The following is an 18,714-nucleotide window of genomic DNA, read 5'->3' on the forward strand; positions in this document are numbered from 1 at the left end:
CCATCTCCTGGGTCCTGTGCGCGCCTGTGCGCCCCGGTTCCCTGCGCGCCCGCCTGGCCGTCCGAGGGAGCTCCGCGCCGCGCGTCCCGGAACAGGAAAGGTCCGCGCGGCCGGCTCGCCTTCTCCCGGCCTGGGCGCGCAACAGCCCTCCTTCCCTGCTGGCCCGCTCCGTCCGGCCCTCCTTCCCCTCCCCGCCAAGGCGGGCGCGCAGGAAACCGGGGCCGCGCGGCAGACAGCCTCTTCCTGGGGCTTTAGGTAACGTCTCGCCAAGCGCCGCGGGCAGCAGCAGCAGCCCAGCCTTCGCGGCCCTCCGCCGATCGCCCCACCCAAGCAGCCGTCCGCCGGGGCTGCTGAGCCGGGCGCGCACGTCGGAGGAGCGGCCCGCTGCGCGCTGCTGCAGCTGCTGGCGGAGGCGAAGATGGCGCGCCCGGGGAGCGGAGGGGCTCTCTTCCTCGGCGCCGCCGCCCTGCTGCTGGCCGCGGGCAGCCTGGCGTCGGGAGCCCGCCAGGAGAAGGACATCGGAGGAGGAGGGCACGGAGGCGGCGGGCCAGGGGAGCGGCCCTCGTCGTGCCACGGCGCCTTCGATCTCTACTTCGTCCTGGACAAGTAAGTGCCTGCCGTCGGGGCTCTCCAAGAAGAAGCCTCCTCCCCAAAGTGCCCTGGGCGCTTACTCCCGAGTAGTCCGTCCTCCAGGGGGGCTGGCTCCCGAGGAAGCCGTCGTGGGCTTGCAGCCTCCCGGTGTAGGTTTCGTCCGGAGAGTTGCACCGTCGTTTTGTCTCGGAGCAACGTCCGCTGCGGGGAAGTGCGCAAACTTCGGGGTTGCACCGAAATGCGTGACAAGAAAGGGGGGGGGTGTCGTCGGGCTGCCCAGACGCCAGCCTAACAGGGGCGAATTGGAGTACTCTTTTTCTGCCAGCTGAAGTTACTCCAGGGTCGTTGTCTTGCAAATCCGCACCTCTTTGTTGTATCTTGTGTGTAGTTGCAACCCGAGGGTAATTGCGTCCCCTCCCCTCCTCTCCCCTATGCATCAGCTGCACAGAGGCCCTACAGAGAGAGTTGAAAAGTGCGATTGATGGAAGCGTACCAGTCCTGGTTATTCCTGCCTCGTTGCTGATGTTGTACAGAGGCGTTTATATTCTGCCAGACCAGATTGAATGGCCAGACTTTTTGCCAGTTTTCTGGTCATTGTGAGGAAGAACCATCACAAACAGAAATCCAAGCAGCACAAAGTAGGTTCGGCAGAAAGAGCATTTAAAAAGCACGATCCCAAGGAAATGGGTTCATTTCCAGCAATTCTCCAAGAGGCCAAGTTTTGGCCAGATGTGAAGACTTCTGTGTGCACTGTCAGCGCATGACGGTCTGCATTGAACTGCACCTGGATCAAGTTCCGGGTCTCCCTCATAGTTTGGCACTGAGCAACGCTGCTTTTATTGCATATTAAGATTAATATTCAGACTTCTTAAGTGACTTAACAGCCTAAGTGAAAACACGTTAGCTCCAAAACTTGTTCTTTGCTCGAGCAAGTATGGAGCTCAGACAAAGAATGTTTCACTTCCTAGCATGCACATCATGGAGGGACGCGGGTGGTGCTGTGGGTTAAACCACAGAGCCTAGGGCTTGCCGATCAGAAGGTCGGCGGTTCGAATCCCCGTGATGGAGTGAGCTCCCGTTGTTCAGTCCCTGCTCCTGCCAACCTAGCAGTTCAAAAGCACGTCAAAGTGCAAGTAGATAAATAGGTACCACTCCAGCGGGAAGGTAAACGGCGTTTCCGTGTGCTGCTCTGGTTTTGCCAGAAGCGGCTTAGTCATGCTGGCCACATGACCCGGAAGCTGTACGTTGGCTCCCTCGGCCAATAAAGCGAGATGAGCTCCGCAACCCCAGAGTCGGTCACGACTGGACCTAATGGTCAGGGGTCCCTTTACCTTTACTTTATGCACATCATGAGCTGAAAGCATTTCTCCTTCGGAGAAATCGGTTCTGTGGACCCCCATGAACAAATAGCTTGCAACTCTTAACTCTGCCGTGCGTTTAAGCCGCTCTGTTTAGAACCATGACTGAAAAATATAGCAGCCGATGGAACAGACCTCCAGCAGTGACAGCTTAAATTGTCTCACTAATCACCAAACAAACCCACAAAATTAAGAGAAGCCAAAAGAGTTGATTGTCACGCAGTTGATGAAAACAACCGAGACAGCTTCATTTCTCTTAATGCTGAGTGGCAATTTAAAATACATATATTCCATACAAACTGTCACTGTCGTTCAAGATCCTCCGAAAATGATACAGTAATGGCAAGCCGGTGGTCAGTTTATGCTGGCCTAACATACCTAGTTGTAGTATAGAATCGTAGAATCATAGAATTGTAGAGTTGGGAGGGGCCCCAGGGGTCATCTATTCCAACCCCCTTTTGCCCAACGTGGGGCCCGAACCCACAACCCAGTTGTGTGCTATCTGTACATGAAGAGTGTGATGGAGGGAGCTAGTCTGTGCATGGCGACAAATAAAGGTTTCCATAATTTCGCTGCCCCTCTCTACAGGCTCAGCACACCGGTGTCTATAGAGACAGATACCACAGCGCTGTGAGTCATTGTGGCACAGGCAGAAAACAGCCAGCGGCTCTTTTTAAAATGATCTTTTTAAGTTTTCAGCAGAGAGATTCCCATGTGTATTGCTCAGCTCCCAGTCTGAATCACTGGGTAGAACTGATTTATAGACTGTCCAACTCAACAAAGAGCACAGAAGGTGCGGATTTATCAGACAAGGGGAAAGAACAGAGAGACCCCCATGGATTGTCAGTCAAAGCAAAAATGCTGTTGAAATCAGTGAGGTTTACTTCTGAGTAGACATATTTAGGATGACAGTAAAAAAAACCTACTGGAGCTCTTTACCTTCCTCTTTCCAAATGGGGATAATAAAACGTAAACCAGCAACTTTCTAATAAGACTGTTATGTTCACCTTTGAAGGCAGCAATTATTCATTTCCGCGTTTCCTTTCTTTTTAATAATGCTTAGCGTTCATGTATATTTTATTATATTTCACCAAGTTGGTGAAGTAAGCCAGTGTCATTCTGTCACTAAGTTGGGCTGAAACCGTCCTACCGTCTCCAGGGGCCCTATTTGCTCCCCCAACCTCCTGTTACAGTTTAATTTGTTTCATAGGGAGGAGTCCAGCGCAGTGCGAACGTTACAGCAGAGTGGAGATTCCTGCTTGTACAACGGGCCATTCTCCCCTCTCCTCCCTGTCTCCCGCATGCCCCGTGAATCTGTTCTAGGGGTTTCCGTGACTCTCTGGAGCAGATTTGCAGGGGGCGGGACCACAAGAGTCATCTAGTCCACCCCCTTGCAATGCGGGAATCAATAATAATATAAATAAATAAATAAATAAATAAATAACACCAGAGTGGGAGATAGCGTCCTTGCAACTGATGCAATTTTATTTTATGCATTTGTGTTCATTTGTTGTTTTTATGTATGCAATTGGTGTATATTTGTATCCTTGGATGTATTCTCTGCTTCCCACCGGTTTGTTAAGCTTGTGTGAATGCTTAGCCGTCCGCAAATAAAACCACAACAGCTTAATGTTATTGTGGTGTGTCACTGACTGTTTTGCTCTAGCCAATTTCAGTGTTAATTTGCATCAGGCTTTCAGGGCTTTGAACGGTAATGGGGTGGTTTTTTCTGCTTAAATATTGTGGCTATCTTTTATGCAGAAAGATGGGGTGGAAATTATCAAAAGTGAATAAACGGTGTTTCCTCGTGAGAAAGCAAAAACTGAGTTCTATGTTTCACCAGGAAAAGACGGAATGAAAAAAATAAATAAATACTGTTATTCAAAAAGAGAAAGCAAACCAAACCGTAAATAGCCCAAGATCCCCTAGTGGGTTTTGTGTGTGTGTGTGTGTGTGTGTGTGTGTGTGTGTGTGTGTGTGTGTGATTTCAGTCAGTCTCGCGGAATTAAAAAAAACCTTGCCTGTGCAGTGGTACCTTGGTTTGCAACTGTTTTGGATTATAACCGTTTTGGATTACAACCACGTCAAACCCGAAAGTGTGTGTCCCTTTTTTTGGATTACAACCCATTGGGGGGGGGGAGGCCCCATTGGCGAAAGCGCACCTTGGGTTACAACCTGTTTTGGTTTACATCTGGACCTCCGGAACAGATTATGGTTGTAAACCAAGGTACCACTGTACTGGATGATCAGAGAGAGAAGAAATAACAACAACAACAACAACAACAACAACAACAACAACAACAACAACAACAACATCTGGCTGAGTTTCCCTAGCCACTCTGGGCGGCTCCCAATCAAATGTTAAAAACAGTACAGCGTTAAATATTAAAAACTTCCCTAAACAGGGCTATCTTCAGATGTCTTCTGAATGCCAGGTAGTTGTTTATCTCTTTGACATCTGATGGGAGGGCGTTCCACAGGGCGGGCGCCACTACCGAGAAGGCCCTCTGCCTGGTTCCCTGTAGCTTCACTTCTCACAATGAGGGAACTGCCAGAAGGCCCTCAGCGCTGGATCTCAGTGTCCGGGCTGAACGATGGGGGTGGAGACGCTCCTTCAGGTATACAGGACCGAGGCCGTTTGGGGCTTTCAAGGTCAGCACCAACACTTTGAATCGTGCTTGGAAACGTACGGGGAGCCAATGCAGATCTCTCAGAACCAGTGTTATGTGGTCCCGGCGGCCGCTCCCAGTCACCAGTCTAGCTGCCGCATTCTGGATTAGCTGTAGTTTCTGAGTCACCTTCAAAGGTAGCCCCACGTAGAGTGTATTGCAGTAGTCCAAGCGGGAGATAACCAGAGCATGCACCACTCTGGCGAGACAGTCTGCGGGCAGGTAGGGTCTCAGCCTGCGGACCAGATGGAGCTGGTAGACAGCTGCCCTGGACACAGAACTGACTGCACCTCCATGGACAGCTGTGAGTCCAAAAAGACTCCCAAGCTGCGCACCTGGTCCTTCATGTTTTAACATGAAGCTGTTGAAAGGAAGGACCATGCCTTGATGGAATGTGACAGCTCTCCTGTTTACACTTACTTCAAAGTTGCTTCTGAGGAATTATGCACAGGAGCCAGACTAGCAGCAAGGCATGATGCCACTAAGTAATGGGTAGTTTGTCTTACCAAAGCACTTTGGGCGGCCCAATCCAACACCTGATTTGGAACTGCATGCCTGTTCTTGCAGCTTTCTCTGCTGTCTTCACGGGGCAGGGTGTGGTGACAATTATCACACAAGCTTTTCATTTTCTAGCAATGAAAAACTATTGCCAGGGGATAGTCATTATGGTAAATATACATTGGAGCAAAATCTAAAATCCATTGCACACATTTTTCGTTTGACGAGGGGCATGGCAGAGAGGGATACGTATGAAAATGCAAAGGTGAAAACGTGCATCCCGTTTGTATAAGAGATTTACTTGCTCCCGAAACCGTTCGGACAACCTTTATATGCAAATATAACTTGTTCTTTTTAAAGCACGGTAATTATCCTAAGGGATAATCCTAAGGGATAATCCTAAGGGACCCGGGTGGCGCTGTGGGTTAAACCACAGAGCCTAGGACTTGCCGATCAGAAGGTTGGTGGTTCGAATCCGCACAATGGGGTGAGCTCCCACTGCTCGGTCCCTGCTCCTGCCAACCTAGCAGTTCGAAAGCATTCCAAAAAGTGCAAGTAGATAAATAGGTACCACTCCGGCAGGAAGCTAAACGGCGTTTCCATGCGCTGCTCTGGTTCGCCAGAAGCGGCTTAGTCATGCTGGCCACATGACCCGGAAGTTGTACGCCGGCTCCCTCAGCCAATAAAGCAAGATGAGCGCCGCAACCCCAGAGTCGGTCACGACTGGACCTAATGGTCAGGGGTCCCTTTACCTTTAGAAACTGCAAATCGCTATATCTTAACAAGTAGAACTCCCCTCTGCCTTCTCTGTCTTATTTCTTCGCTATGGAGCAACCCCCCCCCTCCACAAAAACCTCCATACGTTGATAATTTTGCTGCTATCTCCAGGAGCGACAGTGGAGGATTTTCCAGGTGGACACTCATGTTGCATCTGATCTCCTCAATATAGACCCTGAATTCATTTCTGTCTTGGGAAAGTTTTCCCCCTTGATTGAGGGTCAAAAAGCCAACATTGGTGAGCCCCTCAGCTTAAAAAGCTCTTCTGTCCTGATTATAGCTGTCAACTTACAGATTTGAAAATAAGGGACCGGCAGCCTCGAAAATAAGGGATCAGCAGCCAAAATAAGGGATCAACAATTACTTTGATAAAATACATATTTTGTTGCGTGCAAATGGCTTTAGAATGCCTATTACAGTGGTGCCCCGCAAGACGAATGCCTCGCAAGACGAAAAACCCGCTAGGCGAAAGGGTTTTCCGTTTTTCGATGCACTTCGCAAGACGAATTTCCCTATGGGCTTGCTTCGCAAGATGAAAACGTATTGCGAGTCTTGCGATTTTTTTCACTCCCCCCCTTTTGCTAAGCCGCTAATAGCCTTTTAGCCGCTAAGCCGCTAATAGCGCTAAGCCGCTAATAGGGTTGCTTCGCTAGACGAAAAAACCGCTAGACGAAGAGACTCGCGGAACGGATTATTTTCGTCTTGCGAGGCACCATTGTAGGTCCATAAATTACCATATAGCATATATTCAACACAAATAAACAGCAACAATTTGTTGCTGACAAAGCACAGCTGCACATAGAAAGGGCCCCATTACCTTCAGTAGCTTATTTAAGGAACATCATCGGTAAGGGACAGCAGCGGGACATGGCGCTGGTATAAGGGACTGTCCCGCCAAATAAGGGACGCTTGACAGCTATGAGCCTTTAAGGCAGTGGTTTTCAACCAGCGTGCCCTGGCACTCTGGGGTGCCTTGAATGATGGTCAGAGATGCCGTGGGCAATACTGGCCTCTGTCCCTCTTTCCTTCTCTCCCTCCTCTGATGCTCTCTTTTCAGCAGGGGGCCGGTCCACTGTCCCTCAGACCTTGTGGGGGGGTGGACTACATTTTTTTTGGGTGGGGGAGAAATGAAGGAATTCCTATGCCCCACAGATAACCCAGAGATGCATTTTAAATAAAAGCACACATTCTACTCATGTAAAAACACCAGGCAGGGCCCCCAAATAACCCATAGATGCTTTTTAAATATAAGGACACATTCTACTCATGTAGGGCTTGCACGACTGTTTGTTGCAGCAGCCCTGGCTACAAGCTCCGTAGGCGAATGGTGCCTCTGGGGCTGTCCAGGGGTGCTGGTTGCCAGGAGCTGAGGTGGCCTTGGAGCAAGCAAGCAAGCGGGCAAGGGAGCCCAGCCAGCCGGTCCGCCAGCCCTTGCTGTTGGGAATGGACAGACAGATGGGAGACCAGGCAGGTGGGCACACTGCTGGCCTTCCTTGTGTGGGAGCTGAGTGCCCGGCGCTGCCATGCAGGCCCGGCGGTGCCAGCTGCTGCCTCCTAAGGAGAGTAAGATGCTGGCCTCACATTTGGGCCACTCTCTGTTGGGGCACTAAGGCTGGGGGCATCCTCTTCCCCGGCCCCTGTGGGGCAGTGTGAGAGACCAGGGATGGCGGCAGCAGCTGTCCAGAGGACCCCCAAGGAGAGGGGAAGGGAGAGGAGAGGAGGCTGAGAGAACCCTTCCCAAGGGAGGGTATTTGATATTTTTTTCCAAAAATTTTTTATTGGTTTTCACAACATTATAAACAAACAAACACATAAGACAAACAAACATAAATCTTAGCCTTATTGAAAATTACACTTATTAACATTGTTAAGTGACTTCCTCACTTCCCCTCGGTTGAATTTCATTGCATATCTTTTTAACGGTTTTCCAAATCACAGTTCTTAGAAAATTTAACTTAAACATTAACATCCTTAGATCTTCACATTATGAAATTAAACATATTAATTCATCCCTTAACATAAATAAAATCCTAAGCCCATTAAGTATCTGCAAGCTGTTTTCAGTTAATTTAACACATTAAACTAAGTAATCATTAAATTTAATCCACTCTTCCTGATACTCCTCCTCCTTCTGGTCGCAGACTCTTCCAGTTAGGTCAGCCAGCTCCGAAAAATCCATCATCGTCATCTGCCATTCTTCTATCGTTGGTAATTCTTGGGTTTTCCACTTTCTAGCTAACAAAATACAAGCAGCAGTTGTTGCATACCCTCCCAAGGGAAGGTATTTGAAAAGGGGTGAGAGCTTTAAGGTATTACCGTATCTGCTTTAAGGTATTACCGTAATTATTTTGTTCAGGTAGCAGTAACCTTAAACAAATGTGCAGAGGAAGGTTGTTGGTTTTTTAATGATGATGATGATGATGATTTTATTATTTATACCCCGCCCATCTGGCTGGGTTTCCCCAGCCACTCTGGGCAGCTTACAACACACATAAAAAATGGTAGAACATCAGACATTAAAAATTGGTACCTCTGGTGACATACGCTTCAGGTTACATACGCTTCAGGTTACAGACTCCTCTAACCCAAAAATATTACCTCGGGTTAAGAACTTTGCTTCAGGATGAGAAAAGAAATTGTGCAGTGGTGGTGGCGGGAGGCCCCATTAGCTAAAGTGGTGCTTCAGGTTAAGAACAGACCTCCAGAATGAATTAAGTTCTTAACCCGAGGTACCACTGTATAGGGCTGCCTTCAGATGTCTTCTAAAAGTCAGGTAGTTGTTTATTTCCTTGACATCTGGTGGGAGGGTGTTCCACAGGGCGGGTGCCACCACCGAGAAGGCCCTCTGCCTGGTTCCCTGTAACCTCACTTCTTGCAGTGAGGGAACCACCAGAAGACCCTCGGAGGAGTTCCTCAGTGTCCGGGCTGAACGATGGGGGTGGAGACGCTCCTTCAGGCCGTTTAGGGCTTTAAAGGTCAGCACCAACACTTTTGATTGTGCTCGGAAACATACTGGGAGCCAATGTAGGTCTTTCAGGGCCAGTGTTATATGGTCTCGGCGGCCACTCCCAGTCACCAGTCTAGCTGCCGCATTCTGGATTAGTTGTAGTTTCTGGGTCACCTTCAAAGGTAGCCCCACATAGAGCGCTTAGCAGTAGTCTAGGCGGGAGATAACTAGAGCATGCACCACTCTGGCAAGACAGTCCGTAGGCAGGTAGGGTCTCATCCTGCGTACCAGATGGAGCTGGTAAGCAGCCGCCCTGGACACAGAATTGACCTGTGCCTCCATGGAGAGCTGTGAGTCCAGAATGACTCCCAGGCTGTGCACCTGGTCCTTCAGGGGCACAGTTACCCCATTCAGGACCAGGGAGTCCCCCACACTCACCCGCCCCCGGCCCCCCAAAATAGCACTTCTGTCTTGCCAGGATTCAACCTCAATCTGTTAGCCGCCATCCATCCTCCTTTTACTGAGTTTCTGCCAGAAGCTATAAGAGAGTTGAGTAAAAGTTGGCCATTGCTGATCTGAGTATAATTCACTTTCAGGTCTGGAAGCGTCAAACACCACTGGATAGAAATTTATTCCTTTGTTGAAAGTCTGGCTGAGAAGTTCATAAGGTGAGAATAAACACCGGGAGATTTAAGAGCAGTTGATTTCAGTATTTCTAGTCTCCCTCCTTATTCATATTCACTTATTCACTGTGCTTTGCCCTGCCTTTGCCTCACAGTCCGATGCTTCGAATGTCTTTCATTGTGTTTTCCTCGCGAGGGACCACAATTATGAAGTTGACTGAAGACAGGCAAGTGTCTATATTTTTAATTAAATAAAGAAGGGGAGGGGAGGCGAGCAGAGGTGTTCCTGTGAATTGGTTGGTAATTTCCTGGGATGAAAGAGGGGCTAGTTTTGGAGAGAGCATTGGTAGTTACTGGTTTGTGCAGTTTTCGCCCAGTTACAACTGGGGAAATAAGAAAAAAACCTCAGTTCGTATGCATTGAAACGTATTTTGCCATATGGCGATACTTTTTCCAGTTCTGCTTGTTGTGTAGCTTTCTTCACAATCACAGAACGCTGGAAACTTGAGAGAGGCAGGCAATTAATTTTGCCTGAGAAAATAATAATAATAATAATAATAACAATAATAATAATAATGGTAATAGTCATACCCCGCCCATCTAGGCGGCTCCAAACAGAATATTAAAACCATTTAAACATTAAATATTTTAAAATATTAAAAATTAAAAATATTAAAATTAAGGTCAGCGTGCTAGAAACCAACTACAGTTACCACGGCAACAGATCCAGGATGCCGATGGAAAGACCCTTTAGGTAACTAAAAGCTGGAGATGCCCCTTCAGTCTGCTTGATATTGAGGCCATTGAATTGTAGAGTTTCAAGCGTAGAGGACATCTCAGTGATGGGCATCTTCAGATATTTGAAGGTGTCTATTATATTGCATGTGAACAATCTCTCCTCCAAGCCAGACAGCCCAATCTCTTTGACCTTTCTTCATAGGCAGTGATGGCCAAACTCGGCCCTCCAGCTGTTTTGGGACTACAGTTCCCATCATCCCTGACCACTGGTCTTGTTCGCTAGGGATGATGGGAGTTGTAGTCCAAAAACAGCTGGAGGGCCAAGCTTGGCCATCTCTGCTCGTAGGTTTCCAGGCTTCTTGCCATCCTTGTTGCTTCCGTTGTGTTCTTGCTTGATGGTTAGTAAAGCTCGCTTGAAAGCAACAACCCCGATTTCATGAAACCAGCGGAAGCCGTTGAGGTTGCTGGGGGAGTTTTGTTAAGTTTTGTTAAGTTGTTGTCAGCTGGGTGGGATGTGTTGGTTGCAGGGTTGGTTTATTTTTAAAATAATAATTTAAAAAATCAGATTTTTTAATTTAAATCAGAGGTTTTTTTTAATTTAAATCGGATTTTTTAAAATTTAAATCAGATTTTAAAAAATAAAATGCTTTTGGAGGAAAAAGCTTTCTAAAGATAGTTTTCTATTTAAGTTACATTATAGTCCAAAGGCTATTCATCAGGAAATAAGGGTTAGTTTTCAGTTTTTCATGTGTGCTAAAACTCAGTCTAAGTTGGGGTTTTTAAAAAATTGTTTAACCACATCAGTTAACAAACACGGATACATATGCTATAATGTTATTGTTTTAGTTAAATAAATTGTTTAAATTGTTATTAAGGAAATGATTATTTTTCTCCTTCCAATAAAGTACAGCAGAAAAGTTCTCCTAATATAAACAGCTAACTTATTAAATCTCACAAATTTCATAATTATCTGTCTATGTATTTCTAATGGTATAACCAAATCAGTAATTTTTGATATAACTGTAAAAACCACTCTGAAAATTTATCATTACAGAAATGAAACCTTCATCTGGTTGTAAATATTAAGACGATACCAGCAGGAGTCTTTCTGTAAAAAAATAGTAATGATTTAAATCAAGTCTTACTGACGAGTGATTTAAATTGTGATTTAAATCGATTTGATTTAAATCAAATCCACCTTGGTTGGCTGATGGTTGTGGGTCGAAACACAAGGGCTTGTCGCTGTCTAATGTACGGCTTCCATTTTGTTGGGTCGTGTTGAGTTTGTGCATAATTTTCAATTAGATAGAGAGATCTAGAGATCTATGAATATGTTAATTCAGAGAAGTATTCCAGTTCAATAGGCTATGTAGCAGTGAACAGGACCACCTATTTTTATTTACGTGCACTCAAGTCCCCGGGGGGATGCAATTCCGTGCGAGCTTAGGTGATGTACAACGCACGCTTTCCGGTCACTTTTTAGTCATGTCGCTTGCTGAGGGTTTGCTGTCTTATTGCAACGTTTTGCGGTGGCGAAGCAAAAACGTTGAAAAGCTCTGCCTTTTTCCCTAGGGAAGTCATCCAGCGAGGCCTTGCAGTTCTTCAGAGACAAGTGCCTGGAGGAGACACATTCATGCATGAAGGCTTTAAAAGGGTAAACGCTGCAGTGCTGTGATTTACACATACTAAGTGCTTCCAATTCATTTCGGGACCCAATTCAAAATGCTGGGTTTTTGGTTTGTTTTTTACCTTTAAAGCCCCCAAAGGCTTGAGGTTGGGCTATTTGAGGGATCACCTTCAAATGTGGTGCAGTATACCTGCCTGAGTGTTGAGACCTTAATAAGAGGCCATTTTTAGCTTAGTGAGGTGGCGTGGGTGGTGAGCAGGGCCTTTGTAGCGGTGGCACCCAATATATGGAACGCTGTGGTCTCTTGTCAAGCGAAGAATCTTCTTCTCCTCCCAAGGCACTTGCTATTCCCCTTGCTGACTTAATGTTGGTTTTAAGTTGTTCTTCGGTTACATTGTTTATGTTGGTTTTAGCTATACTGGTTATTTGTAAATGGTTTTAGTGGGGTTTTTAAACCATTTAATTGTTGTGATGCACTTTTGGTGGCATGTAAAGGGCCCAAATAATACATCATCATCATCATTTATTATTTATACCCTGCCCATCTGGCTGGGTTTCCCCAGCCACTGTGGGCAGCTTCCAGAAAAATATTAAAATACAATAATTCATCAAATATTAAAAGCTTCCCTAAACAGGGCTGCCTTCAGATGTCTTCTAAAAGTCAGATACTTGTTTATTTCTTTGACATCGGATGGGAGGGCATTCCACAGGGCGGGTGCCACTACCAAGAAGGCCCTTAGTTATGTGAGTGATATGTAATATATGTAATAAATAAATTTGTGTCCTCTGTTGCAGGCAAATGAACAAATCTATGAAAATTATGGAGGTAGGAGATGTTTCTGTTAGGAGCACTGTCACTTCCTGCTGTAAGCATCCCAGGGAGGGATATGCGAGGGAGGAGGCCTAATAGGAGTTGCCATTAGATTAGGCCATGCCTACCATCTTGAATAAGGGACGCGGGTGGTGCTGTGGGTTAAACCACAGCGCCTAGGACTTGCCGATCAGAGGGTCGGCGGTTCGAATCCCCACGACGGGGTGAGCTCCTGTTGCTCGGTCCCTGCTCCTGCCAACCTAGCAGTTCGAAAGCACGTCAAAGTGCAAGTAGATAAATAGGTACCGCTCCGGCGGGAAGATAAACGGCGTTTCCGTGTGCTGCTCTGCTTCACCAGAAGCGGCTTAGTCATGCTGGCCACATGACCCGGAAGCTGTCTGCGGACAAACGCCGGCTCCCTCGGCCAATAAAGCGAGATGAGCGCCGCAACCCCAGAGTCGGTCACGACTGGACCTACTGGACCCTTTACCTTTACCTTACCGTCTTGAATAATAATAGTAATAATAATAATAATTGTTATTATTATGAATACTCTGCCCATCTGGCTGGGTTTCCCCAGCCACTCTGGGTGGCTTCCAGCAAAATATTAAAATGCAGTAATTCATCAAATATTAAAAGCTTCCCTAATTTATCTGTTTTGATTTGGTATTTTTTACAATTGCTGTCCAGAATGTTTTCTTGAAGTCGTTAACTCTTAGGTCATTGCTGTTCTTATATGATAATCTGAAGGTATCATTTCACAGCCTGCAAAAAAGTTAGAGCGACCGACTATTGCCATTTTTTCTTATTACATCCAAATGGGTTTTTAAAAAACATTTGTGCCATGCAAGCTTGATCTTTTTAACACCAAAACTTAAATGGCTTTTGCTTTCCGTTTAGCCACATTTTCTAGGAACTACACTATTTCATATGAAACAAAGGGAAGATCTGGATGCCAAATGATAATCCCCTCTCTTGCCTGCGTTTCTCCCAAGAAGCGAGACGGATGCGCCCGCTCTCTCTCCCCCTTCCCAAGGTCACCTTGAAGATCTTGTGTCTCTGTGGCATGAGCAAGAAGAGAATATTTGACATTAAGAACACCTGTCAACAGTGATCAGTGTCTTTAATTTCAAGCTAGACTGAGAGAGACATTTGAAAATACGATGAATTGTATTAGGAATGCACCCAGTAATAAAACAATATTTTAAACGACTGCTTAGCGGCGCTTTCAGATTGATGTATGTAACAAATTTCACAAAAGCGGTTTTCTTGAGATTCTTCATTGAGCTACCTACCTGTTGCTAATGGCTCGGTTTGTAGAATCCCCAGGCGCTTCAATGAGAGTGGCTACTGTATGTTTGAGTCTTGCTTCTGTGCATGTCATTCAGCCCCAATCCAGTTTCTCTGCTGGTTGATGCCCAAGTAAATTACTAGCTTTTCTCTTAAGCTGAAGCCTTTTTTTCTTTTTTAATTGAAGAATCTAATATATATTTTATGCTGCCGTATTGCAGGACTCCAGACAGCTAGCGTGATCATAGCTCTCACAGACGGAGAGCTGCAAGAGGCCCAGTTTTATTACGCAGAAAAAGAAGTAAGTGGAGCCTGAATTTCGTCAGACTATGTGGAAATGTTCAAGTGTGCACAACATGCCCCTTGGAAGTTATATAGAGTTTTTTAATACTGTTATGTACTGAAGTTCTCACCCTGGGCCAGCAGGGGGATACTGTAGATAGTTATGCAAATGAAGGATCGAAAGTGACGTTCAGTGATTGGATAGTTTTAGAAAGTTGCTACAGTAACGTTGTACTAGAGCTCTATATAAGCAGGCTGACTGAGCCCTTCAGCTCAGTTCTGTTCTGGCCTCTGAATAAACAAAAGCTGTTTGAAGAATCGCTGTGTCGTCTGATGTGTTCACCCACAACTTAACAAATACTACCTCTCATTTTAGGCCGACAGAGCGAGAAGCCTCGGCGCAATTGTCTATTGTGTTGGTGTGAAAGACTTTAATGAAACTCAGGTAATTTTCAAAAAAATAATAACGTTCTTCTACAAACGGAGTTTGATTCTTCCATTGCATTAAAGGACAACGGATGGTTCCTGTAAGGCACTCCTGTACCTGTAAACAAAGACAAATATTTTGTCTGAATAAGTAACACACACCTTTGTCTTTGTTCTCCTTTAAGGTCAAGCACCCTAATTACTAGTATTAGCATATGAACATCCATACACAGTGTCCTTCTTCAAATGACTCTGTCATACACATTTTCCTCTGTGCACTTTTTGGCCTCTTTGAATGGCTATCATTTCTTCTTTCAATTTCCAGTTGTACCTCATTTGCATCCAGATAATAATAATAATAATAATAATAATAATAATAATAATAATACAGTGGTACCTCGGGTTAAGTACTTAATTCGTTCCGGAGGTCCGTTCTTAACCTGAAACTGTTCTTAACCTGAAGCACCAGTTTAGCTAATGGGGCCTCCTGCTGCTGCCGCGCTGCCGGAGCACAATTTCTGTTCTCATCCTGAAGCACTATTTCTGGGTTAGTGGAGTGTGTAACCTGAAGCGTATGTAACCTGAAGTGTATGTAACCCGAGGTACCACTGTAGTAGTAATAACAATAACAATAACAATAACAATAACAATAATAATAATTTATTATTTATACCCTGCCCATCTGGCTGAGTTTCCCCAGCCACTCTGGGCGGCTCCCAATCAAGTGTTAAAAACAGTACAGCATTAAATATTAAAAACTTCCCTGAACAGGGCTGCCTTCAGATGTCTTTTAAAGAAAAGATAGCTGCTTATTTCCTTCACATCTAAAGGGAGGGTGTTCCACAGGGTGGGTGCCACTACTGAGAAGGCCCTCTGCCTGGTTCCCTGTAACCTCACTTCTCACAGCGAGGGAAGCACCAGAAGGCCCTCAGAGCTGGACCTCAGTGGGTGAACGATGGGGGTGGAGATGCTCCTTCAGATATACTGGACCAAGGCCGATTAGGACTTTAAAGTTCAGCACCAACACTTTGAATTGTGCTTGGAAACGTACTGGGAGCCAATGCAAATCTCTCAGGACTGGTGTTACGTGGTCCCAGCAGCCGCTCCCAGTCACCAGTCTAGCTGCCGCATTCTGGATTAATTGCAGTTTCCAGGTCACCTTCAAAGGCAGCCCCACGTAGAGCGTATTGCATGTGCAGAGAGTAGCACTGGTCTCTTTGGGTCACCTGGATCACGCCGCCTCAAAAATCGTGTGCCCCCCCGGCACCCCCCTTTTAAAGAAGGCTTTTATGATCTCTATTGCTGCGGTTGATTGATTGTGGTTCATCACGCTGCTTTCTTTTCTCTTGTTTTATTACTATGCTTTGTGCTTTATGTACATCTTATTTTAATGTATGCTGCTTTGAGGGTCTCCTCTGGCCAAGAAGCTGAGTATTAATGTAAGTAAGAACTAAATAATAAATACTACACCTGTGTCCTTTCCAAAATGTTGGTGTATGGCTATAGTTAAGCTGTGTGGGTTGCAAGTTCAAATTTTGCATCAGCTCATTGATTGGCCTTTGGGTAGGTCATTATTTTCTTAATCTTGGTTGCCTCCCACCCATGAAATATTGGGAAATAGAACTGGCCTAATGGCAACGCTGTTAGGCAGATTACTGATATATGTGAAATGCTGCAAACTTTCAAATGCATCTCTATAAATGCGAAGCCTTTTATGACAAAGAAATCTGCATGTATTTTAATAAGTGGCCTTAAATTCTTCCAGTCAGCCTCTACTCTGGGCACGCAATTCTACCATGTCTCTGGGTGGATATCGCTGGATAATTTAAGTCTCTCCTGGGTCACACCTTCTTCAGAACTTCCCAACGGGAAAGGAGCATAAGCAGAAATCAGGCTCTGTTTATAATTTAATAGATATTATTTTCCCCACCCCACATTTATGAGTGTCTTGTCTTTGCAGCTATCGACTATTGCGGATAGCATTGATCACGTTTTCCCTGTGACTGGAGGTTTTTACGCTCTCAGAGGCACCATTGATTCAGTAAGTAGCTTATCCAATAAGCTTCTCAATTTGTCAATCAGCGTCAGGCTACCCTTGACTGCAAACACTGTTCTTTCAATCCTACAGATTCTGAAGAAATCGTGCATTGAGATCCTGGCCGCCGAACCATCAAGCATCTGTGCAGGAGGTGAGTAATGCTACCTCGTCCGTTATGGATTCTGGTGATCTTTCTAGATGGCAATGTGAAATGCTGGGCTCTTTTAAATAAAGTTCTGGCTTTGATTTTCCACACAATATCACAGAATCGTAGAGTTGGAAGGGACCTCAAGCATCATCTAGCCCCAGCAATGCAAGAATATCCTTGCTTAACCAACTAGTTTTTTGCTACATGGTGCATCCACATTTTAGGAATATGCTTTCTTCTTCTCCTTCTGTTTGTTTGGCAAACCATAGCCTACGATGTGTTGTTGTTCCCTGCTGAACGAAGGACTTGATGGTCAAATTCCATAACATGCAAATGGCTCCTACACTCATGAAGGAACAACCATAGACTGCAGGACGCCATATGCATTCCAGATCACAATGTGCGAGATCAGAAGAGAGGTCCGATGTGTACTGGAATGGGTTCTTCAGAAGACAATGGTTCCAGTTGACTTGAGAAAGCGAAGCAAATCATTTCGTTTCGTTTCACTTTGAATTTGTATTCCGCCTTTCTATTTTGCTGTATGCAAGGCGGCTTACAGCAACAAAATATACAACAAAGAACACACGCCTTTATAATAATCTGACAGAAAGTCATAATAAAACATAACTCTGAAATGGAATGACTAGTATCAAATAAAGTAATATTAAGTAATCTATTAGAATATAATAGTACACCATTAAAATTAACTATCAAAACATCGGCAAACAATAATTGAACAGAAATTCACTCCCCATGGAACGCCCTCCCGTCACGTGTCAAGGAAATAAACAACTATCTGACTTTTAGAAGACATCTGAAGGCAGCCATGTTTAGGGAAGTTTTTAATGTTTGATGTTTTATTGTGCTTTTAATATTCTGTTGGAGCCACCCAAAGTGGTTGGGAAAACCCAGCCAGATGGGTGGGGTATAAATAAATTATTATTATTTATTATTATTATATTTATTATAAATAATGACTAAACTATGATCAGTAAAAATGACTGAGGGACCGTGGACCGGCCCCCCCTGCTGAAAAAGTTTGCTGACCTCTGTTCTAGCCCAACCCCTGCAATATAATAATAATAATAATAATAATAATAATAATAATAATAATAATAATAATAATAATAATAATAATAATAATTTATTATTTATACCCTGTCCATCTGGCTGGGCTTCCCCAGCCACTCTGGGTGGCTTCCAAAAAAATATTAAAATACTGTAATATAGCAACTAGAATCTCAACTAAAGCATCCTTTGCGTTTAAGAACTGGTCTCTCTGTGTCTGTATTCATAGTTTTTCCACATATATTTCCACCTGCCTCTGTTGAATCATGGATAGCCCCCAAGGCTGGTTTTTAGCGATGGAGAGAACTGAATGTTGACTGAGCTGCTGTAGATGGATTAGTCTGTCTGGGTTCTGACAGTTCTCTGAGGCTTAATGTTTTGTGACCCTCCCAATCTGTAAGCCCCCCGACTCGTAGTCCACTCTGCAAATTTGGATCTTCCTTGATTAGAAGTGACCGAGACGCGCAGCCTGCGAAGAGGCCCATCAGTCTGGAGTCCGGATTTCCCAGAAGCTTCGTTGCTCTGATTATACTCACAAGTGCCCTGGCTTGATTGAAAGGTTGCGCTGGATGTTGGCACCCAACCGGCCGCGTCAACTCCCAGGTGTGGATGCAAGCCGTCAGCTCCTCATCAGAGTCACGGAAGCAAAACCGACAGCGCCGCCAGTGCGCACCAGTTTCAACCCACCCTCTCGCTGCCAGCGCTGCCTCTTTGGTTCTGCGCTGACCTTTTCCCCTTCGTTGTCTTGTCAAAATCGGCAATTTGGTTTCTGACAGTAACGAAGGAAGAAAAGGACGCGTGCCGAGTCAGGGCCCCAATTTAA

The 18,714-nt window shown here is 45.4% G+C and overlaps 1 protein-coding gene across 1 annotated transcript in view; it reads left to right on the forward strand.

Annotated features, from left to right (window-relative positions):
- The first annotated feature begins 390 nt into the window (after window positions 1–390).
- Window positions 391–18,714, forward strand: part of ANTXRL (ANTXR like) — a 52,812-nt gene continuing 34,488 nt past the window's right edge. Inside the window, exons 1-9 of the mRNA XM_081191702.1 lie at window positions 391–606; window positions 9,437–9,508; window positions 9,619–9,690; window positions 11,774–11,855; window positions 12,624–12,654; window positions 14,151–14,230; window positions 14,588–14,656; window positions 16,598–16,678; window positions 16,766–16,826. Coding sequence (XP_081047828.1) covers window positions 419–606; window positions 9,437–9,508; window positions 9,619–9,690; window positions 11,774–11,855; window positions 12,624–12,654; window positions 14,151–14,230; window positions 14,588–14,656; window positions 16,598–16,678; window positions 16,766–16,826 — 736 coding nt within the window. The 5' untranslated portion in view covers window positions 391–418. The remainder of the gene's footprint in view (window positions 607–9,436; window positions 9,509–9,618; window positions 9,691–11,773; window positions 11,856–12,623; window positions 12,655–14,150; window positions 14,231–14,587; window positions 14,657–16,597; window positions 16,679–16,765; window positions 16,827–18,714) is intronic.

Source organism: Podarcis bocagei (assembly GCF_964188305.1).
Source record: "Podarcis bocagei genome assembly, chromosome: 4".
Lineage (NCBI taxonomy): Eukaryota > Metazoa > Chordata > Lepidosauria > Squamata > Lacertidae > Podarcis > Podarcis bocagei.